Below are 20,557 nucleotides of genomic sequence, written 5' to 3' on the forward strand. Positions count from 1 at the left end.
TCGAGTCACTCATAAGAGGAAAAGAAACCGTATTTCTCCATAGCAAAATGGAATTCAAAATGCAAGTAGAATGATACAACAAAGCTCACGGAAGCGAAGTGTGACCCTAGAATTTATACTCACCTAATCTGTCATTCCAGTGTAACTGAAAGTTTTAAATGTGCAAAAATAAAAAAACCCAACCAAACTAAAAAAAATATCCCAAGCAATACTATATAAAAGTCCTTCTTGAGGAATGTACTAAATAGTAAACTATAGCTATCCAAGAGATGGCTAGAAAAACTATGTCAAAAGAACCAATTGTGAGGATTAACTCCATTTTAATTGTAAGAAGAAGACTGAGATAAGTGATGATTATAATGAAAGAAGAGAATGCAAAATGTAAGTCCTGACAATGCAGAATGTAATCGACACTAGTTGGGAGACCAAGAGAACTAGAATCTAGGAAGCAGTATAATGTACATGGCTTCCCCATCTTTGACAGCTGGGATTTAAAAATGTATTATTCAAACCATACTTCCATACTTTTAAGACAGCGTCTTATTGTCACCCAGGCTGGAGTACAGTAGTGTGATCATAGCTCACTGCAACCTCCACCTCTCAGGTTCCAGTGATCCTCCTGCCTCAGCCTCCTGAGTGACTGGGACTACAGGCACACACCACCACACCCAGCTAATTTTTGTATTTTTTGTAGAGATGGGGTTTTGCCATGTTGCCCAGGCTAGTCTTGAACTACTGGGCTCAAGCAATCCTGCCTTGGCCTCCCAAAGTGCTGGGATTACAGGTGTGAGCCACCACACCTGGTCTACACTTTTCAGTATGGTAGCTGTAAGCCATATGTGACTATTGAAACTTAAACTTACATTAATAGTTAAAATTCAGGTCCTTCCATTTCAAGTGTTTAATTGCCACACTATGGCCAGTGGCTATCATAAGAGACAGAGCAGATAAGAAGTACATTCACATCATCACAGAGAGCTCTACTGTACAGTGCTGATTTAAAATTAATAAATCAAATAATGTCATGCAAATAAACAACAACGAATACTATAAGTAACTAAGATCAGGTAGTAGCGGGAAGAAAGGGAAAAGAAAGAGGAAATATGCTAATTTACCATTGTTCACAGTAGGAAATTAATAAATAATGTCTAAAATGTGAAGATTCAGGTACAATAAAAAGTTGCAAGAGTAACAGTTAAAACAAAAATAAAACTCCAGATGACTAGAAAATCATACAAACAACATAAAGCAAACAAGACAGACTGTAAAAAGATGTTTCAAAAGCTACTTAAAAACACATTCCCCCCAACCAAGCAGGAATGACAGAATTAATGCCAAATATATGTCATATTAACAAATGAGCCAAATTAATGCCTATTCAAAAACAGACATTAATATGACATTAGAAGGCAAAACCCAATTTTATGTTGTATGACAGAGAAGCACCTAAAATGGCAGGGGTGGAGGGTGGATTTGGAAAGGATAAAAAAGAAACGATAAGCAAAGGCAAAGAAAGAAGGCATGGACTGTCATCTTAATATCAGACAATGCTGAATTCAGAGAACGAAGGATTAAACAAGACAAAGGGTACTTTACAATTCTAAAGGGGCAGCTCACAATAAAGACTTGTGAGGCCAGGTGCGGTGGCTCATGCTTGCAAGTCTAGCACTTTGGGAGGCCGAGGCAGGAGGATTGTTTGAGCCCAGGAGTTCAAGACCAGCCTGAGCAGCACAGCGAGACCCTGTCTCTAAAAAAAGAAAAAGACATGCGGTATTATTATCTGTGGATCAAACAGTGTCAACACTTGTAAAGCAAAAACTACAGGGAATAGATTTAAGGAGAAACTGAGTGAAACAAATTCGTTGCGGGAGATGTTAATTTACAGATCATGACCAATAGAGTAGACAGAAGCAAGGATACAGAAGACCGACGTTACATATCAACAGGGTATAACAAACTGGCATACATAGATCTCTATACCCTGAAAACAGAGAATATGCTCTTTTCAGTGTCCATGATATACTTTTAAAAATTGGCCAAACTGATCCCTTAATAAGTCCAATAGGTCTTTCTTCTGGGGGTGGGTAGTGGGGGAACAAAGCAAATTATTAAATAATCTAATCAAAAAAGAAAAACACAAATATCCAAAATAAGAAATAAGAGCGGAAATACTAGAAAAATGGAGGTAATTAAAAGATAATATTCAACACTATTCAACTGTATGTAAGTAAATTTGAAAAGCTAAGTGAATTATTTTTCTGGGAAAATATAATTTATCCAAAATCACTCCAAGGGAGACATGAAATCCAAGCAAATCAATCATCATAGAAAAAATAAAGTTCTAAATAAGGCCCCCAAACCCAACAGCTTCACAGGAGATCATTCCCTGAATTTTTCTGTGTAAAGAACAGAAAATTCCACTATAAAACTGTTAGAAAGCAAGGAACTTAAAAAAAAAAATAAAGCAAACATAACAATGACAGCAAAATAAGACAAAAGTCTACACAATCAGAGAGAGACACAGGAGAGAGGAGAGAAAACTAGACTATTCTCATTTGTAAATACCAGTGCAAAGATCCTAAATAAAATATTAGCAAATGCAATCCAGTAGCAACTTAAAACAACACTATACATAACCAAGTAGAATTTAGTCAAGGAATATAAGCATAGTTTAATAATGAGAAAACTCGTAATACAACTCATATTAATAGTTATTAAGAGAAAAATTATATATAGTCATCTCCATAGATGCTGAAAAGGCATTTGATAAAATTTATGCATTCTTGATAAAATTCTTAGTAAAATAATAGAAGGATGACCAAATATATCTACCTTACCCCAAAGCCAGCATCAAACTTAATGAGAAAACAAGATATCATCCATTTAAGTCAGGAATAAAAGAAGGATGTCCACTATCACCACAATTAACATTCTGCAAGTACTAGTTAATACAATAAAACTAGAGAGAGAAAGAGGTAATTCAAAGGCAGGAGGTAAAATGATCACTACTTGCACATGATATGAGTGTATACCTGAAGAAACCCAAGGGAATCCACTGAAAAACTACTATCAACATGAAGAGAGTTTCAGAAAAGATGACAGCTGGGTACAAAATTAACACAGAGAAACCAATAGGTATCACATATAAACCAACAACTAGTGAGAAGATACAATGGAAGAAATGGCCTTATTTTCAAAAGGAACAAAAAGTTAAAATATTATAAGTCAATTTAACAGGAAACGTCTAAAACTCCCAGATGACAAAACTTAAAACATGCCTGAAAGCCACAAAAGAAAATTTGAAGAAATGGCCAACCATGCCGGATTTTGAATGGGAAAGATTTAACGCCCTTAACAAGTCTACTTTCCCGGAAGTTGGTTTATAAACGCAACCTAATCTTAAAAGAAAATAACACCACAATTGTTTTTCTTTTTGAAGGGGAGATGGCGGGAGTGGGAGGGATACACTAGACAAGCTGATTCTGAAGTTTATACGCAATGATAAATCTGAAAAGAAGAAAACTGGAGAAACTAGCCCTGTGAGATATTACAATGCTACTATAATTTACAAAGTGTCGTACAGGACACACGTTCAGGCTGAAAGATCAATAGAACAAAAGTCTAGAAATAGACCCAGAGAGTATGGGAAGCTAATGTTTGATAAAGGTAGCATTTAAAATCCATAGGGAAGAGAGGGAATATTCAATAAGTGATATTGGAAAACTGGCCAGAGAACTCAACCAAAAAGAGTTAAGTTGGGCCGGGCGGGGTGGCTCATGCCTGTAATCCCAGCACTTTGGGAGGCTGAGGCAGGCAGATCACCTGAGATCAGGAGTTCGAGACCAACCTGGCCAACATGGTGAAACACCATTTCTACTAAAAATACAAAAATTACCCAGGCATGGTGATACATGCCTATAGTCCCAGCTACTTGGGAGGCTGAGGCAGGAGAATCACTTGAACTCAAGAGGTGGAGGTTGCAGTGAGCTGAGATCACACCACTGCACTCCAGCCTGGGTGATAGAGTAAGACTCTGTCTTAAAAAAAAAAAAAATTAAGTTGGACCATACTGAAACTTTTTGTGTATGACAAATGTAGCAAATACTTAAATGTAAAAACTGAAATAATAAAAGTTTTGGACAAAACCATACAGAATAATTTTTATCATATCAAAGTGGGAAAGGCCTATGAATGACTCAAAACTCTGAATAAATATGACCACAACTATGACTATGAACAATACCACTATATAAACGACAAACTAGGTAAAATACCTACAACTTAATATAACAAATTAGCAAAGGGCTGATTTCCCTAACATTTTAAGAACGCCTAAAAGAAATCAATGAAACGCCGGGCGCAGTGGCTCACGCCTGTAATCCCAGCACTTTGGGTGGCCAAGGTGGCTGGATCAGGAGGTGAGGAGTTCAAGACCAGCCTGGCCAAGATGGTGAAACCCCGTCTCTACCAAAAATATAAAAATTAGCCGGGTATGGTGGTGCACACCTGTAATCCCAGCTACTCGGGAGGCTGAGGCAGAAGAATCACTTGAACCCGGGAGGCGGAGGCTGCAGTAGCCGAGATCATGCCACTGCACTCCAGCCTGGGCAACAGAGCGAGACTCCGTCTCAAAAAAAAAAAAAGAAATCGATGAAAAAGATAAATCACTCAGAAGAAAAATGAGGAAAAAAAAGGGCAAATGATCTGAACAAAGAGCTCACAGAAAAGGGAATGCAGATTGTTCCTAAACACAGAAAAATATGCTCGATTTCAACAAAAATATGATAAACAGCAATTAAAACAAAGGTAAAAAATGTCATTACATTGTGTTGCCAGAGGGGAGGCAATAAGCCTTCTCTGCATTGCTGGGGATAACCTAAAATGTTGCAACCTCGTGCCGGCTATTTGGCAAGACCAAAAACATTTTACAAACACATGGGCCCAGCAGATACATTTGCAGATGTGAGATGACTTATGAACATAGTTATTCACTGCAACACTGTTTGTAAATAACAAAAGATGGTCGACAAACTAAATTCCAACAATAGGAAAATTGTGAGTTTTCTTTCAACAATGTGGAGATCATTTACACTAGTACATATGGGGGTGCAGGGCTAGTTTCCTTCATTTATCTTAAGAACTGACTCCTTATTGCATATGAATCAGCATGTCCAGTCTATGCCCCTCACTCCCATACATTCTATTTTTTTTTTTAAATTTAAGCTGTATATTGCACCATTTGTGAAAAAGGGGAAGAAAAAGCACATTTGTACATATTTACTTGTAGATGCATACAGTATCTTTGGAAGGAATCACAAGAAATTGATAGCTGTGGTTGCCCCACAGGAGAAGCCCTTGATGAATAGGGTGGGCGAGGCAGGGGGTATCGATCTTGAAATTCATGAATGCTGAACCCTGTGAACTGATTATCTATTATAACGAATCCATTTTTAAATAAAACAAAATCCCAGAGTGGGTAGCCTTTAGACCTCAATGTACAAAGTTCTAAGCCTCTTAAATTTTGATAACCCATGGACCTAATAGTCTCTCCTCAGGAAAAGATCTGAAGATTGTGTGTTAAAAAGTCACATTTCTTTGGGTTAGTTCTTATTTTGGACTTGAACACAACTGCTAGAAAAGTAAAAGCCTCTCAATGCCTCAGCCGTTCTCTCTGCAATGCTTTTCCTTTCCAATGGTCCTGGCAGTGTGATGCACCATGGCAGCCCATCTTCACTCCCCACAGTCGTGTGCATATATCTTAACAAGGCCTTCCCTCCTAAACCACCTGAGATTCTGACATCCCATTTGGTCTAAAGATCCGGTACACCTATAGTGAGATGCCTTTTTATTTACCAGTGAGGACCAAATGCACTAAGTAGTGAACTAACATGAAAACAAAACACCAAGGTAAGTTACTGAGCTGGGTGGGAAAACATGAGTGAGACAATTAATTGCTTGTTGAAACACTCTACCCTTTCTTAGTAGCACTGAGAGACCCATTTTGATTAGAAAGCGGAAATCAGAAACATTAAAGAGATTTCAATGTGTTAGGTATCCCCATCTCCACTATTTTATATAACTGTTTCTGTCTCGTCTGAAAAACAGGATAAACAATCCCCAGATAGTTCTCCACATGGTAAGTAATGGCCAGTATTATGTGATATTTACTTAAGTTCCAGGAAAGAGAATTTTGCATGGAATACACCATCTCCAAACTATCATTTAAACTGAGACACTCCAATGCAGTTCATTTCCTGGTACAGAAACAAACAAACAAACAAAAAAACTAAGACAATGCCACTCAGCCACCCCATTCCTAGATTTTAAAACCCAAGTGAAATGAAAGCTATGTTCACACAAAAATCATGCCCAACTGCTTCTAGCAGCTTTATTCATAATCACCCAAACGTCTTCTACAGGTGAATAGGTGAACGAACTGTGATACATCTATGCAAGGGTGGACAACTCGGCCATCAAAACGAATGAACTATTAACACACAACCTGGATGAATCCGAACGAAATGCATTATGCTAATGATAAAGCCAGATTCAAAGGCTATAAAGCACATAATCGTATTTATGCCAGTTATGTGACATTCTGGAAAAAGCAGACTATAGGGACTGAAAACAGGGACTACAAAGGAACACAAGGGAATTTGGGGGGTGTCAGATCTGTTCCATATCTTGAATTGTGGGTGGCTACAGTCTCAAGGAACTTTATACTGAAAAGAGTCATCTACTGTTTGTAATTATATCTGTTTTTTAAAAAAACAGAAATTATCATGTATAGGAGGAAATAGTTATGTTACTTTCTGGACAATTGAGTCATATTCTAAAATTGATTAATGTTTAAGTAAAATCTACAAAAGTTAGTTCACTAGCAATGAAACTGTAACAAAATAACAAGATATCAATTTACACGGCTTACGTACATGTGCTGCCAATATAGAGAAATAATACCATCATTTGACAGCTTTTTTCGCATGCTTGCTGTGTCAGACACTGTTTTAGGCACTTGGACATGGCAGGGAACACAACAGGTGAAGCCCATGCTCTGGGGGCTTATGTTTTAGTATCGCATTCTGGGGCAGAACCAACATGGTAAAACATAGCTGGTTCCTTCTAAGTATGGCATAGTATTCACACAGGCGTCAATACCAAGTAAAATGGGCTGACAAAAAGCATACTGTACAATAGTGTGATGTGAAACTTCAAGATCTGAAACATTCTTGAGAGCCTGGAAAAGAAACTGAAGCCACTGAATAAAAGTTTAGAAGAAAGGGAAAAATACTATTCATAAAAAGTACACATTAATAAAAGTAAGTATATGCAGGGTCTTTAGCAGCAGAGTATTAAATTCTAATCATGGTGTGTTGCGTGGCTTCAGGAGTTAGATAGCACAATTAACAAAATTATGTTAATAGAGACTACCTGACTTCAGATTTCAATATGGATGGAGCATCCCTAGTCTGAAAATCTGAAATCTGAAACGTCCCAAAGTCCAAAGCTTTCTGGGCACTGACATGACATTCAAAGAAGACCCTCACTGGAGCATTTCGGATTCTGGATTTTTGGATTAGGGATGCTCAACCATTAAGTATCTACAAATACTCCAAATCTGAAAAAATTCCAAAATCCAAAACACCTCTAGTCCCAAGCATTTCGGATAAGGACTATTCAAGAAATAACATTCCAACTTGTAGGTTTACAAAGTTGACATTCATTTGGAACTATTGGCATAAGTGCATGTAGAGACTCCAGACTATAAACCAAACATTTAGGAGGGCTCCAATTACAAAGGAGCCTGGAGTTGGCATAATTACAGGCCAAAGTAATGACCGTGGAACACAGGGAGTCCGCCAAAGAAAATGCTCTGTAGAGCCAGCCCACACTTACATATGAACAACCCAAAGAGCCATCAGATTGAAATCCCAGTCAGAGTGAAATCATGTATGAATGACAATAGCGCAGCGTTCAAATCCAAGCCAGGATGCAGGCAAACTTCAGAGTAGAGAACAAGAGATGAGTCTAGCAGCAAATGAGGCTGACAGCCTAAAGGGCCCTTGTTAGAAAGCAAGAGCACGGCTAGGTGGGGTGGCTCGCACTGTAATCCCAACCCACTTTGGGAGGCTAGGATGGGAGGATCATCTGAAACCAAGAGTTTAAGGCTGCAGTGAGCTATGATTGTGCCACTGTGCTCCAGCCTGCGTAACAGTGCAAGACCCCATCTCTAAAATAACTAAGTAAATAAAGACAGAGCTCAGGCTGGGTGCAGTGGCTCACGCCTGTAATCCCAGCACTTTGGGAGGCCGGGGCAGGTGAATCACCTGAGGTCACGAGTTCAAGACCAGCCTGGCCAGCATGATGAAACCCCATCTCTACTAAAAATACAAAAAATAGCCAGGCATGGTGGCGGGCACCTGTAATCCCAGCTACTTGGGAGGCTGAGGCAGGAGAATTGCTTGAACCCGGGAGGCGGAGGCTGCACTGAGCCGAGACATTGCATTCTGCCTGGGTGACAAGAGCGAAACTCTGTCTAGAAAAAATAAATAAAGAAAAGAAAAGAAAAAAAAGAGCTCAGCAAAAAGAGCACTGTAGGGCAGATCATGTGTTAATTAAGCAGTACGGAACAGGGTCTCTGCTTCAGGTTAATCCAGGGTAGGCTCTGGGGACAGATCACCTAAGGCTGCTCTATGAAACTACTGTGAGATGCGGAGAATGTCATGTGGTTAATTCTGGGCATTGTTCATGGGGCAGTAGAGGAGAAGGGGCAGAAGACATTCTTTTGTATTAGTTGCATTTTCTCAGCAAATATATATTTTCAATTTACAAAATGGTTTTTTAAAATCTGAAACACACGGTCAAACTATCATGACTGTATTTTTTTAAGATTAGAAAAAGCTTAGTTTTTTTCCTGATGATTACTGAAGAATGGGATTTCTGCCCATTGACTCCTAATTTTCCATTGACAGGACTGCTGCTCCTTTCCCAAAGGTGAAGATTTGGGTTTTAGAGAAATTGTCTTAAATAATTCTTTCTGATAAAACAAAGGAAGAGCTAATTTTGGGCTGAAATCATGCCTGGCATATGACAGTAAAACCATAAATGTAAATAAGACACTGTCATGGGGGAACGGTAGTGAGGATGAAGGGACCTTGGCCATCACTGGAAAGCATGTGAGCCAATGCTACTGGCCACCAGAGACCTGCCCAACAGATCAGAGCACACACAGCAGGTGTAACCCTCACAGCTACCCAGAGGTCAATTCTGTCTGAGCATCAGTAATCCAGGGTCAGGACAGCCTGCTCCTATCAGAAGCAAGAGGACCACAATCTCATGTTGTCCTTCCCAGCTCAAGCTCCCAGGACGAGTAAGCAGGACAACAGTGAAGGTCTCCAGAGCCCACCAGCTTTTGCTGAGACTGCTAGTCCAAGAGCCCCGGCTGAGTAAATTCTCAAGGAGGAAAATGGCAGAAACTATCCAAGGATAGTCAGTAAACTGGTGGGTCTGTACCTTTTTGGCTTAAATGCTCCAGTAAATAAAGGCAAAATATTTAAAGCCTCATTCTATGCACTGCATTTTTTTTTTTTTTTTTTTTTTTTGGAGATAGAGGCTGGAGTGCAGTGGTGCAATCTCAGGTCACTGTAACCTCCGCCTCCCAGGTTCAAGTGATTCTTCTGTCTCAGCCTCCTGAGTAGCTGGAATTACAGGTGCCCGCCACCACACTAGGCTAATTTTTGTATTTTTAGTAGAGATGGGGTTTCTTCATGTTGGTCAGGATGGTCTTGAACTCCTGACCTCAGGTGATCTGCCTGCCTTGGCCTCCCAAAGTGCTGGGATTACAGGCATGAGCCACCATGCCCGGCCCTAGGCACTGTATTATATCTGAAAGCTAACAGAACTTGTAAGTTTTGACATAGGACCAAATTAAATGGGTTGGCATGAAAGAACTTCAATTTCGTTGCCTCTTGCTGGTCACAACATCCTATAATACTTTACAAGAGAACCACTGGCTGTAGGCCTGTGAAGACACCTCAGCAGCCACTTTGGGATGTGAGGAAGAGTCAGGGAAGGCAGGGAGGAAATAGACATTCTCACTTAAAGTAGAACAGCTCTGCTTTTATCTGTTTATAAAATATTTTAATATGTATTATTAAAATTGACATATTAGAATTTTATATAAGACTTCATTTAATAAAAGGGTTTCATTGCTTTTTTGGAAAATCTTTATCCTAAACGATGTTCATTTTATTGACTTATTTATAAGGAAACAACCATTTGTAACTTACCAGAAGAAAGGTAAAATCTATTTTCTATCACCTTGGAAAGGCACTATTTCTCTGAGCCTGGATTTGTTTTCTGCCAACAAGTGAGGGTGCAAGCTCTCTATTACAGACAATAAAAAGCCCAGGCAGTCTTTTTCATGGCTGCTCACCATGTAAACATGTCCATAAAGTGTTCTGTGTAGCTAAGTTAGAGGACAATAAGAAGTATTTTACAAAAATTTCATCTTTACATATTTGCGTTTATATGATATACTTTTTTCTTTTATTCGTGATAATAAAGTTTTACCATTTTATAATTTAAAAATGTAAATATGGAGTTGGGCATGGTGGTTGGGAGGTTGAGACCAGAAGATCAATTGAGCCCAGGGGTTTGAGACCAGCCTGGGCAACATGCAGAAACCCTGTCTCTACAAATAAAAAATTAGCCAAGCGTGGTAGCACGCACCTGTAATCCCAGCTACTTGGGAGGCTGAGGCAGGAGAATCACTTGAGCCTGGGAGGTGGAGGCTGCAGTGAGCTGAGACTGTACCACTGCACTCCAGCCTGGGTGACAGAGTGAGGCTCTGTCTCAAAAAAAAAAAAAAAAGCAAATATATGTAAAAACAGGAAGTGCGGTTTCCCAAAATGAGTCTGTAAACCACTGATCTAGAAAATGTTCTGGAAAAAATAAAAAAGGATCAGGATCTGAGGTCAACTGACCTCTCCCTGAGCTCTGGACAAGCAAACAGGCAAGGTTCCCTCTGAGCTTCGGCCGTAGCAGCTTCTCGTGGGCGAGTCCCTGTCCGCAGGTGACGCAGGTGACGTGTGGACCACGCTCTTCCGAAGCGTCTAGCCCGTGTGCTCTCGGGGAGGGGACGCAGGTCAGCCCACCTAGCCGATGGCTAACAAGTCAGTCTGTTTTCTGAACGGAAGCTTAAACCGGTTAGAAAAGTAACTGGGTTGGGGTGGGGGTGTAGCCACATGCAGTAAAAGCACTGCCTGTCTGTGTAACAACGACCTAATTAAAAAAGGAACGCGTGAAATGGGGAGGGTTAGGGCGTCACAAACTCCAGTGTGGTTGAAATGAAAGCGGAAAGCAAATGGCAAACTGGCTTCCCCTTCCAGCTTTTCACAACCCTGCCTTGCTCATGGTCAGCCCCAAGCAAGGGCGGAAGAAAGGACTGGAGGGGAGGGAAAGGAGTGGGGAGCGAGTGTACCAGAGGCGTGGGAGGACGGGGACAAATGGGCAGCAAGGGCAATGGCAGCCACGACTTCGCAGGACAGGGGGCAGCTGGGACCAGCGAAAAGGAAAGTCGGCGTTAGCTGGATTGGAAACTGAGTCCAGACAGAACAGATGGGCTCTGCTGCCTCCGGGTGGGGCACCAAGCGGGGAGCGGGGCCACGAGGCAGGGGACAGTGAAGCACCATGCAGCGCCCACCAGCCTGCAGCGCCCACCAGCCGGCAGCGCCCACCAGCCTGCGCTGCGCTGCACATGGTACCCGCGGCCCCAGCTGGCCAGTGTGTGACGGAGATGAGACCCTCGCGAAGAGACTAAGCGGCCACAGCAGGGGGAAGGGTTGCTCACATACCCCCATACTGTTCACACTACGAGATTAACTGCCGTGAGATCTGCCTGCAGCCAGCAGAAACCCGTCCTAGGAAAACGTTGCCCAGCGACTTCAGTGAGTGCCACTGACCCGGGCGCCTCCGCCCCGGGGTCCGGCAGCAGCACTGATTGCGCAGGAGGCACCTTGCAAACATCCTTTCCTGATCCGCGCTGCAGTTCCTATGCCGGTTGCAGCCGGCTCACAGAGACTGCGCACACAAAGCGTCTCCGTGCCCTGCCATTCACCTTTCAACATACAGAGCCGCATCCCCACTTTTTAGTGTTAAAACCCGGCGCCAAAATGAACATGCGATGTGACGTGTGTTACCTCTGCGCATGCGCCGGGCATTCCCAGCACCCCGAGCCTGATGAATGCGCGGTGGGGACCCCAGGCTTCCGTGCTTTCGTTTTCCTGGGAGCTACGTGTCCTCAGTTTACATATTGTTACCTGGAAAATAAAGTTTTCTCCTTTTTCCTTCCTTTGTTAACAGGCAGAAGGTGTAGGCTGCAGGTTTCGGGCCTAAGAGAGGACATGGCTGGCGACACAGAGTAGACTCCTAGATGACATAACGGAGGCGAGTCTGCACCGGGGACTCGGCATTAGGAGGAGGCAGAGGAAAAGCCCACCACCGTGGCTGAGGGAGATCTAGCAAGCAGCTTGCAGGGGGTGAAGAGTGTGCAAAACAGGCTGAGACCTGTCCAGTATCGAAACACGCCGCGGTGGTCAAGCAGGCTTTACCAATGCTCAGGCCCAGGCTGGTACAAGATTTGCAGCAACAAACACCAAGTGGAGAACTACATGAACACTTTTTATCGCATCCCAGTTTTCAGACAATCTCGGATAATTCTGAAAATGCTTCTTATGCATTATATAAGAGGTTAGGGTATGATTTAACAGACAAGCTTTTTCAGGAGTATTAGGTTATTAGCAGAAAAAGAGACCTACTTAAAGTTTGGATGACTGTATTCCTAAAAGGTTCACACCTCTCAAAATTACCTTAAGATCTCTCCTAGCTCAAAGATTTAAATTTTTATACCCTGAGTCCTTACAACAGGCATTCACTGTTACAACTGATCATTCATTTACTAAGAATCCAGCAGGTTAAAGTAGAATATTTAAGCTTTAAAAAAAAAACAAAAAAACTAGCATTTTAGCTTTGCAATTTTTCTTCATAATAATGAACTGTTATGCATAGGGTTTCTCCTTTTTTTTTCATAAGAAATTACGAGCATGCCAAATTAAGGTAGTATTGAGGTTCTTAAGGTAACAGTACTCAGTCCACAATGTATAAATTTCTTCTCATTGTAACCTGGCTATGCTGGGGAGTAAATCTCTTATTTATGTTTTTCACAACCATAATATTTAACAATGTCATTTTCATGAGTACATGTGCCAGAATTTAAGAATGTAAAACATTCTGAATTTATAATAACAAATGAATTATATTTACACTACAGAAAGATTTACTGCAGGATTTTTCTAACCAATAAGCTCCCCTACAGCGTTCCAAGACACAAAGTAATTTACAATGCATTTGAGTCCAACTTTTTGATCAAGAACACATCTACTGCACTAAACAAAGGAGTTGCAGCAATACCAAAATCACACTTGGCTCTCATGGCCAAAAACGCTGTCACCTCCATATGTTCTCCTTGGTCACTGACTCTCCTTCCTCCAAGTACACATAGACAGTGGGCACATATTTGACAATCTGTGAAGCATCTGACAAGCACTCATTATGCCATTTGGAGGGTGTACTAACGTAGCTAGCATTGTGGCACACAAAGGGCAATTTTAAGGGTGAATAGACCTCGGAGCGTGGAAAAGAACATGACAATGCCACTACCTATTACTGCGGCCCCCACGAGGTGTTGGAAGCTAGGGTAAGTGTCTTAAAATACTATCTCATTTAATTTTTAAAATACAGCCTTTGAGTAGGTATCATCTCCATCCTACAGAGGAGAATTAAGACCCGGAGAAGGCACACAGAATCCTGGATTTAGGAATAAAAAGATGCAACTTCAAATATTTGCTCTCATCAGTCCCCCTAGCATGTCCCTGAATTCTCTAGGCCTCAGTCTTCTGAACCACAAAACGGGGAAAACGCTACTCTTAACAGTATATGGAAGGATTAAAGCACTCTGTGAGCTGGAAAACGTTATCCTAGTCTACCTAGTTATAAAACAGTATTAGTTAGGTGTTTCCATGGGAAATTTAATCTTTCACTGGAAGTAAAGAATTAGGGAATGTTTAACACAATTCCTGATTATCTCATATCACCCATGGGTCTTTGGAAACAGAAGTCAAGTTTTTAGGCCAGGCATAGTGGCTCACGCCTGTAACCCCAACACTTTGTCAGGCCAAGGCAGGAGGATTGCTTGAGGCCAGGAGTTTGAGACCGACCTGGGCAACATAGCGTGATTTCATCTCTATCTTAATAAAATACTTAAAAAAAGAAGTTTTCTACCCAAGTGGAAGGATGCTTAGGGAGAAGGTGCCCCAACAGCAATGCTGCAAGCTTGGAAAAAGGTTCTATATTTGCGCTGAGCCACAGGAACTGGGATGAAGACCCTGGAAAATCAAACCTTGGACAATTTTCTATTATATTCCATTCCTGAATCAGCGAGAAAACCATATTTATAGGAATTCAGGAATCTCTACTCCCAATTTATTTGAATCATGATCTTAAGAATGACTATTCTAAAGCAAATACAAGTAATGGTGGGTGCAATGTGTAGCTCTGGGGCTATGTCAAAATAAGAATAAATCTTATCAACATCTGTCTGGAATTGATACCTAGAATACTATTTATAATTACAAAGCAAAACCCATAATGTGCCTACAATATCATAGTTTCCCCTTTCTGATCAATGCATTTATAAAACTATCAGTCTTATGCATTTTGTTTAAATGTTTTAAGGCTTCAACTCATCATTTAATAAAGTTTTTGAGCACCTATTAAGTGGTGAGTACTGCCAGGCCCAGGAACACAAAGATAAACAAAACCAAATATTTTAATTGAGCGGACTAATAGAACAAAGTCACTACAACAGAAGGTAATCAGTGCAATGACAGCAGTATACACAAAATGTGTTTGTAAACTATTGCCAGTTACTACTAAATTACAGAAAACATTCCCATCTTATTCTGTTCACTTTGTTTCCTTTGCTGTATAGAAGTTTTTTAGCTTGATGTGATTCCATCTGTCCATTTTTACTAGGGTTGCCTGTCCTTTTAAGGTATTGCTCAAGAAATCTTTGCCCAGACCAATGTCCTGGAGCATTTCCCCAATGTTTCTTTTAGTAGCTTCATAGTTTCAGATCTTAGATTTAAGTCCTTAGTTCATTTTGATTGTCATTCCCACGTTATTGTGTCTTTTCCTGACAATTAGACTTGACATTCCATTATCCCATCATAACCTCACTTTCTTGTTAGTTACTCTTTTTGTAATTCTGCTTGTAAGAAAGTTTCTAAAATTTAAATATTAAAATTAGGAATTTTTATAAGGCTACGGGTGACAAGAGTTGTTGCTATAACAGAAACTGAAGCACACATTTCTATACAACTCATGTCAAAAAAATAATGGAAATCAGAAGATATTTTAAGTTGTACAATAATAGAAAATACTACCAATCAAATCTTGTGGGACACAATTTTCAGACATGGCAGTGGAGCATTATCTCGGGGTCCTCTGACATTCCCACAGTGCATGAGGTTACCAAACCATGTAACCTCATCAAGGTCCTTTGGAGCAGTGTCTTCTCCCAGAATCTAGGTGGAGTGATCCTACTTCCAGTCTCCTCTCCAGCAGGATGTGGGTAGGGTTACAAGGGTTTGCGTTACAATAATTCACTCACCTATTAAAAACAAAAATAAAACTTAAGGTACGAAGCACTACTTTAGAGTAGTACTTAGTGGGAAATGTTTGCATTTTTAAAAAGGAGGCTACAATTCAATATGCTGAACGGCCAACTTACAAAGTTTAAAAAAAAAAAGAACATAATAAACCCTAAGAAAACAGAAATATTTTGGAAAGACAGTCAACCTAAGTCACATTAAAAAACTGCTGTTGCTGCCAGATTAGATGAGGATGAGCAACTATAAACACCTGGTCAGTCAAGTAAAAGAAACAGTCTACAGGACTCAGGTTGTGTCCCAAATGTCTGCAAGCTCTTCTTCACTAGTTTTACACTGTCTATTCCTCATGACTGAAACCAGCAGTGCATGGTGGGCACTTAGTTTAACACTTGATTTTCAAACTAGCTCCTAACACTTAGTTTTCAAAACTAGGTTTGATGAAGCTCCAGAAGGGCCCCCAGCTTCTCCCTTTTCCCCCAGATGACTATACCCTACTTTATGCTCCTTCATACATCACAGATGCTCTTATTTGAGCACTTGATCATCTTTTTAATCATCTTTTATTTTATATATTTGCTTATCTCTACTAACCTGTAACCCTCATGAGATTAACATACATTGGCTGAATGAAGTTGATTGATTAAATAATATAAAAAAGAATGGGACTGATGAAAATGTTAATATGAAAAGGTATCCAAAACAAAGGTACATTATTAAGCAAAAGAACAAGTTGTATGTGTGTGCACACGTGTGTCTGGAACACTACACAAATCATCAGTGGATACGTCCAAGGGCAGAATAGGGAGTCAGGAAGAGTAAGGAGACTTGACTTTTCATTTTACCTTCTTCTGTAGCACGTTAATTTTTTTTTTTTTTTTTTTTTTTTTTGAGACAGAGTCTTGCTCTGTTGCCCAGGCTGGAGTGCAGTGGTGTGATCTTGGCTTACTGCAACCTCCGCCCCCCGGGTTCAAGTGATTCTCATACCTCAGCCTCCCAAGTAGCTGGGATTACAGGTGTGCACCACACCCAGCTAATTTTTGTATTTTTAGTAGAGATGAGGTTTCGCCACGTTGGCCAGGCTGGTCTCAAACTCCTGGGCTCAAGTGATCTGCCTACCTCGACCTCCCAAAGTGCTGCGATTACAGGCGTGAGCCACCACACCCAGCTGGGATATTACATTTTAATGTTTATATTTTTTAAATGCTTCAACTGTAATTTTTAAAAAATCATTTTGTCGATGAGTATTTTTTCTTAAAAAAAAGGTCAATTTTAAATCTAAGTATAACTTAGGTTTCTCTGGTGTCTACAGAATCAAGCCATTTTCAAATGCTTCCACAACTAAGATACTGAAAAGCACAATAACAGAATCAGCATATATTCAAAGTAGAAGTCGTATCAGTCTCTTTTTATTGAAATATCACAATGTTATTCATAGCACTCCTAGGAAATGAATAACAACATTTCTATATTACAAATTCCTCCATTTTGCATAAAAATGGCCACTCCTAGGGAGGCAGAATAATAGAGTGTTCAATGGACATGCTTTGAACGGGAACTGATCTGAGTTGGAATCCAGACTCTGTCCAATTATTCGGGTGAAGTTCTTCAACTTGTCTAGTTGGGTTATGAAATTCTTCAACTTGTCTAAGCCTCCATTTCCTCATTAGAAAAATGAGAGTGATACTGCCTGGCTGTCAAACCCTACCCCAGAACCTCTGCTGGAACATAAGCTTGCCTTATGTGCTTACACTGACAAACACGTTTCACTTGACAATCACTTATGACCTCAAGCCTGGGACTGCTTAGGATCAGGCTGAAGTAGGTGGCAGTCACCTCAAGCAACCCATAAGAATTGTAGGCATGGTGCTCTGGCAGTCCCATAGGTAAGTCAAATCTTTGGTAACTGAATCTTTACTGTCACTGTTGAGATGTACAGACTAAAGAGAAAATGTGTACGCTATGAGCTCCATTGCAGCCAGCTAAGGGTGAGGAGGATAGGAGAGAAGGGCCGCTTCTCCCACAACCACAGTGCGAACTAGATGTGACATATGCACTGTCTGTGGTCAATGAGGCCTCCTCAAGGATCAGACAGCAAGGATCCTGCTACGTGGGGCTTGGAAAGCAGCCATGACAGTGCTGGCTGCCTACTCCACCTACCCTGAGTCACAGATCATGGAGTCTAGCACATGAGTCATGGGCACACATGTCAGAGATTTTTGTCAATTGATTAATTAGTTCAATAACTTTCTCTTTTCTGTCGCCTTTTAAAAAAACACAGCAACCATCTATTTGGAAGTTATGCTTGTTTTTCTTTTATATTCACCGTATAAGGTTTCCTTTAAAATGCATGTAAGTGTAAAAAGTGACTGAAGGTTGAGAGAAGCTGCCTTCAGCCATCAATTGCAGATTCTGTTCCTGATACTAGCACCAGGAGATGTAGTCTAGAGGGACAGAGCTGACTCTGTCTTCAACTCTGTGACCCGCAGGAAGTGGTCCTGGCTGTGTATGACTTCTGCTGGGGCAACTTAACCATTCCATTGCTTGTGTCTTTTCTAATGTACTTTTCATTACTTGTATAAAATCACAGAAAATATCTCAGCATCCCAGCTGGAGTAACATTTCTGAAGAGAATGTGCTAACTTGTTAATGAAATAATGAATACTGAAGTTAAATGCATATATAGTCTCCTGTCACTGCCCTCCCATTGTTATTTTTGAAACATTTCCAAGCTCCAGAAAAGTTATGAGAATACAAAGTAGTGGAAAAACTGGAACAGTCATACAGTGCTGGTAGACTGTGAAGTGGTGCAGACACTTTGGAAAATAATCTGGCAACTCTTCAAAAAGTTAAAATAGCTCAGCAAAATCCACTCCTAGGTATATATCCAAGAGAAATGAAAACATCCTCTCACACAAAAACTTGTACTAGAATATTCATAACATTATTAATAGCAAAAAGGTAGAAATAACTCCAATGTCCATCAAGAGACCAGTGGTTAAACAAAATATGATCTATCCATACAATGGAATATTATTCAGCTATAAAAAGGAATGAGGAACTGACTCATGCTGTGACAAGCATGAACACTGAACATTACTCGAAGTAAAAGAAGCCTGTCAGTCAAAAGGGCCACATGGTGTACGATTCCATTTATATGAAATGTCAAGAATAGGCAACTCCAGAGACAAAGTCAATTTGTGACTGCCAGGGGTCAGGAGGGAGGGGGAATGAGGAGTGACAGCTAATGGGTTCAGGGTTTCTTTTTGGGGTGAAAATGTTCTAGAATTAGATCGTGGTGATGGATGCGCAACTCTGCAAATACACTAAAAAACTACTGAATTGTATACTTTCAAAGGGTAAATTTCGTATTTTAAATTATTTCTATAAAGCTGTTTTTAAAAAGAATACAAAGTAGACCCATGTAGCTTTTAACTTCATTCAGCAATTGTTAGTATTTTACCACATTCACTTTCTTTCTCCTACACACATATGTGCATAAACATATGTGCACAGTCTACGGCTTGACACTTTGATCCTAAATACTTCAGCATGTGGAGTATTCTACATAACCAGAATATAAATATTACACTGGAGAAATTCAACACCAATACACAACAATTATAGTCCACAGTCGAATTTATATTTTATCAGAAATTAAGCATTCTATTTAGTTCTCATGTCCCTTTAGTCTTTTAGTCTAGAAAAATTATCTTGCCTTTATTTTTTGACATTGATATTTCCGAAGAATCCACGCTACTTGTTTCACGGAATGCCCCTCAATTTGGATAGTCCTGATTGTTTCCTTATGAACTGATACGGATTAAGCATTTTTGGCAGGAATACTACATAGGTGAGTTGTGGCCTTCTCTGTGCATCATGCCAAGGGGTACCGAATGTCTGTCCTCTCATTAGTTGTGATGGTAAAGTGGTGTTCACTGCTGTGCTTGGCTAGAGGAGTGTGACTACCAGATTTCTCCATTATAAAGGTAGCTTTTTCCCTTTTTCTTTTTTTTTTTTTTTTTGAGACGGGGTCTCACTCTGTTGCCCAGGCTGGAGTGTAGTGGCACAATCTCGTCTCACTGCAGCCTCCGCCTCCCGGGTTCCAGAGATTTTTCTGCCTCAGCCTCCCGGGTAGCTGGGATTACAGGCGTCCGCCACCACGCCCGGTTAATTTTTGTATTTTTAGTAGAGACCGGGTTTCACCATGTTGGCTAGGCTGGTCTCGAACTCCTGACCTCAGGTGATCCGCCCGCCTCGGCCTCCCAAAGTGCTGGGAATACAAGCGTGAGCCACCGCGCGGGCCAGCTTTTTCCCTTTGTAATTAACCATCAAGGGGATGACCATTTGAGCTTGTGTAAATAAGAGCAGGCTTCCCTAGTTGTCTTCTGCCCAAAAGTTTTAGCATCCATCCAAGACCTCTGTCTGAAATTCTGTCCCTTTTGAGATTACTTTGCATTAATATGACCAACCACTGCGATCAATTTTATTCCAAAGAGTGTTGGGGCTGTGATTTCAACCCTAGCTGCACATATATCACCGGTATCGCTGGGAGTGGAACCCAAGCAATCATATTTTAAAATTCTCCAGGGTGACTGATTCTGATGTAGAGTAAGGGTTGAGATTCCCCGAGTTAGAGGAACCTTACAACACCCTCATTTGCAAATAAAGACACTGAGGCTCAAGGAGGTTAAATGACTGGCCAATGTCGCAAAACCTGTTAATGGCATAGTCAAGATTTTACTTTTTTACACTTGCATTTTAATAGCCAGTCCTTTATGTTAGTCGAAGAATAAAACCAGAAAACGCAGTAACTTTCGTAGTATGTT

At 40.6% G+C, this 20,557-nt stretch overlaps 1 protein-coding gene across 1 annotated transcript in view; it reads right to left on the reverse strand.

Annotated features, from left to right (window-relative positions):
• VPS26C (VPS26 endosomal protein sorting factor C) overlaps positions 1-20,557 on the reverse strand; it is a 68,715-nt gene that overhangs the window by 22,758 nt on the left and 25,400 nt on the right. Inside the window, exon 4 of the mRNA XM_063659745.1 lies at positions 12,201-12,320. Coding sequence (XP_063515815.1) covers positions 12,201-12,320 — 120 coding nt within the window. The remainder of the gene's footprint in view (positions 1-12,200; positions 12,321-20,557) is intronic.

Source organism: Pongo pygmaeus, chromosome 22 (assembly GCF_028885625.2).
Source record: "Pongo pygmaeus isolate AG05252 chromosome 22, NHGRI_mPonPyg2-v2.0_pri, whole genome shotgun sequence".
Taxonomy (NCBI): domain Eukaryota; kingdom Metazoa; phylum Chordata; class Mammalia; order Primates; family Hominidae; genus Pongo; species Pongo pygmaeus.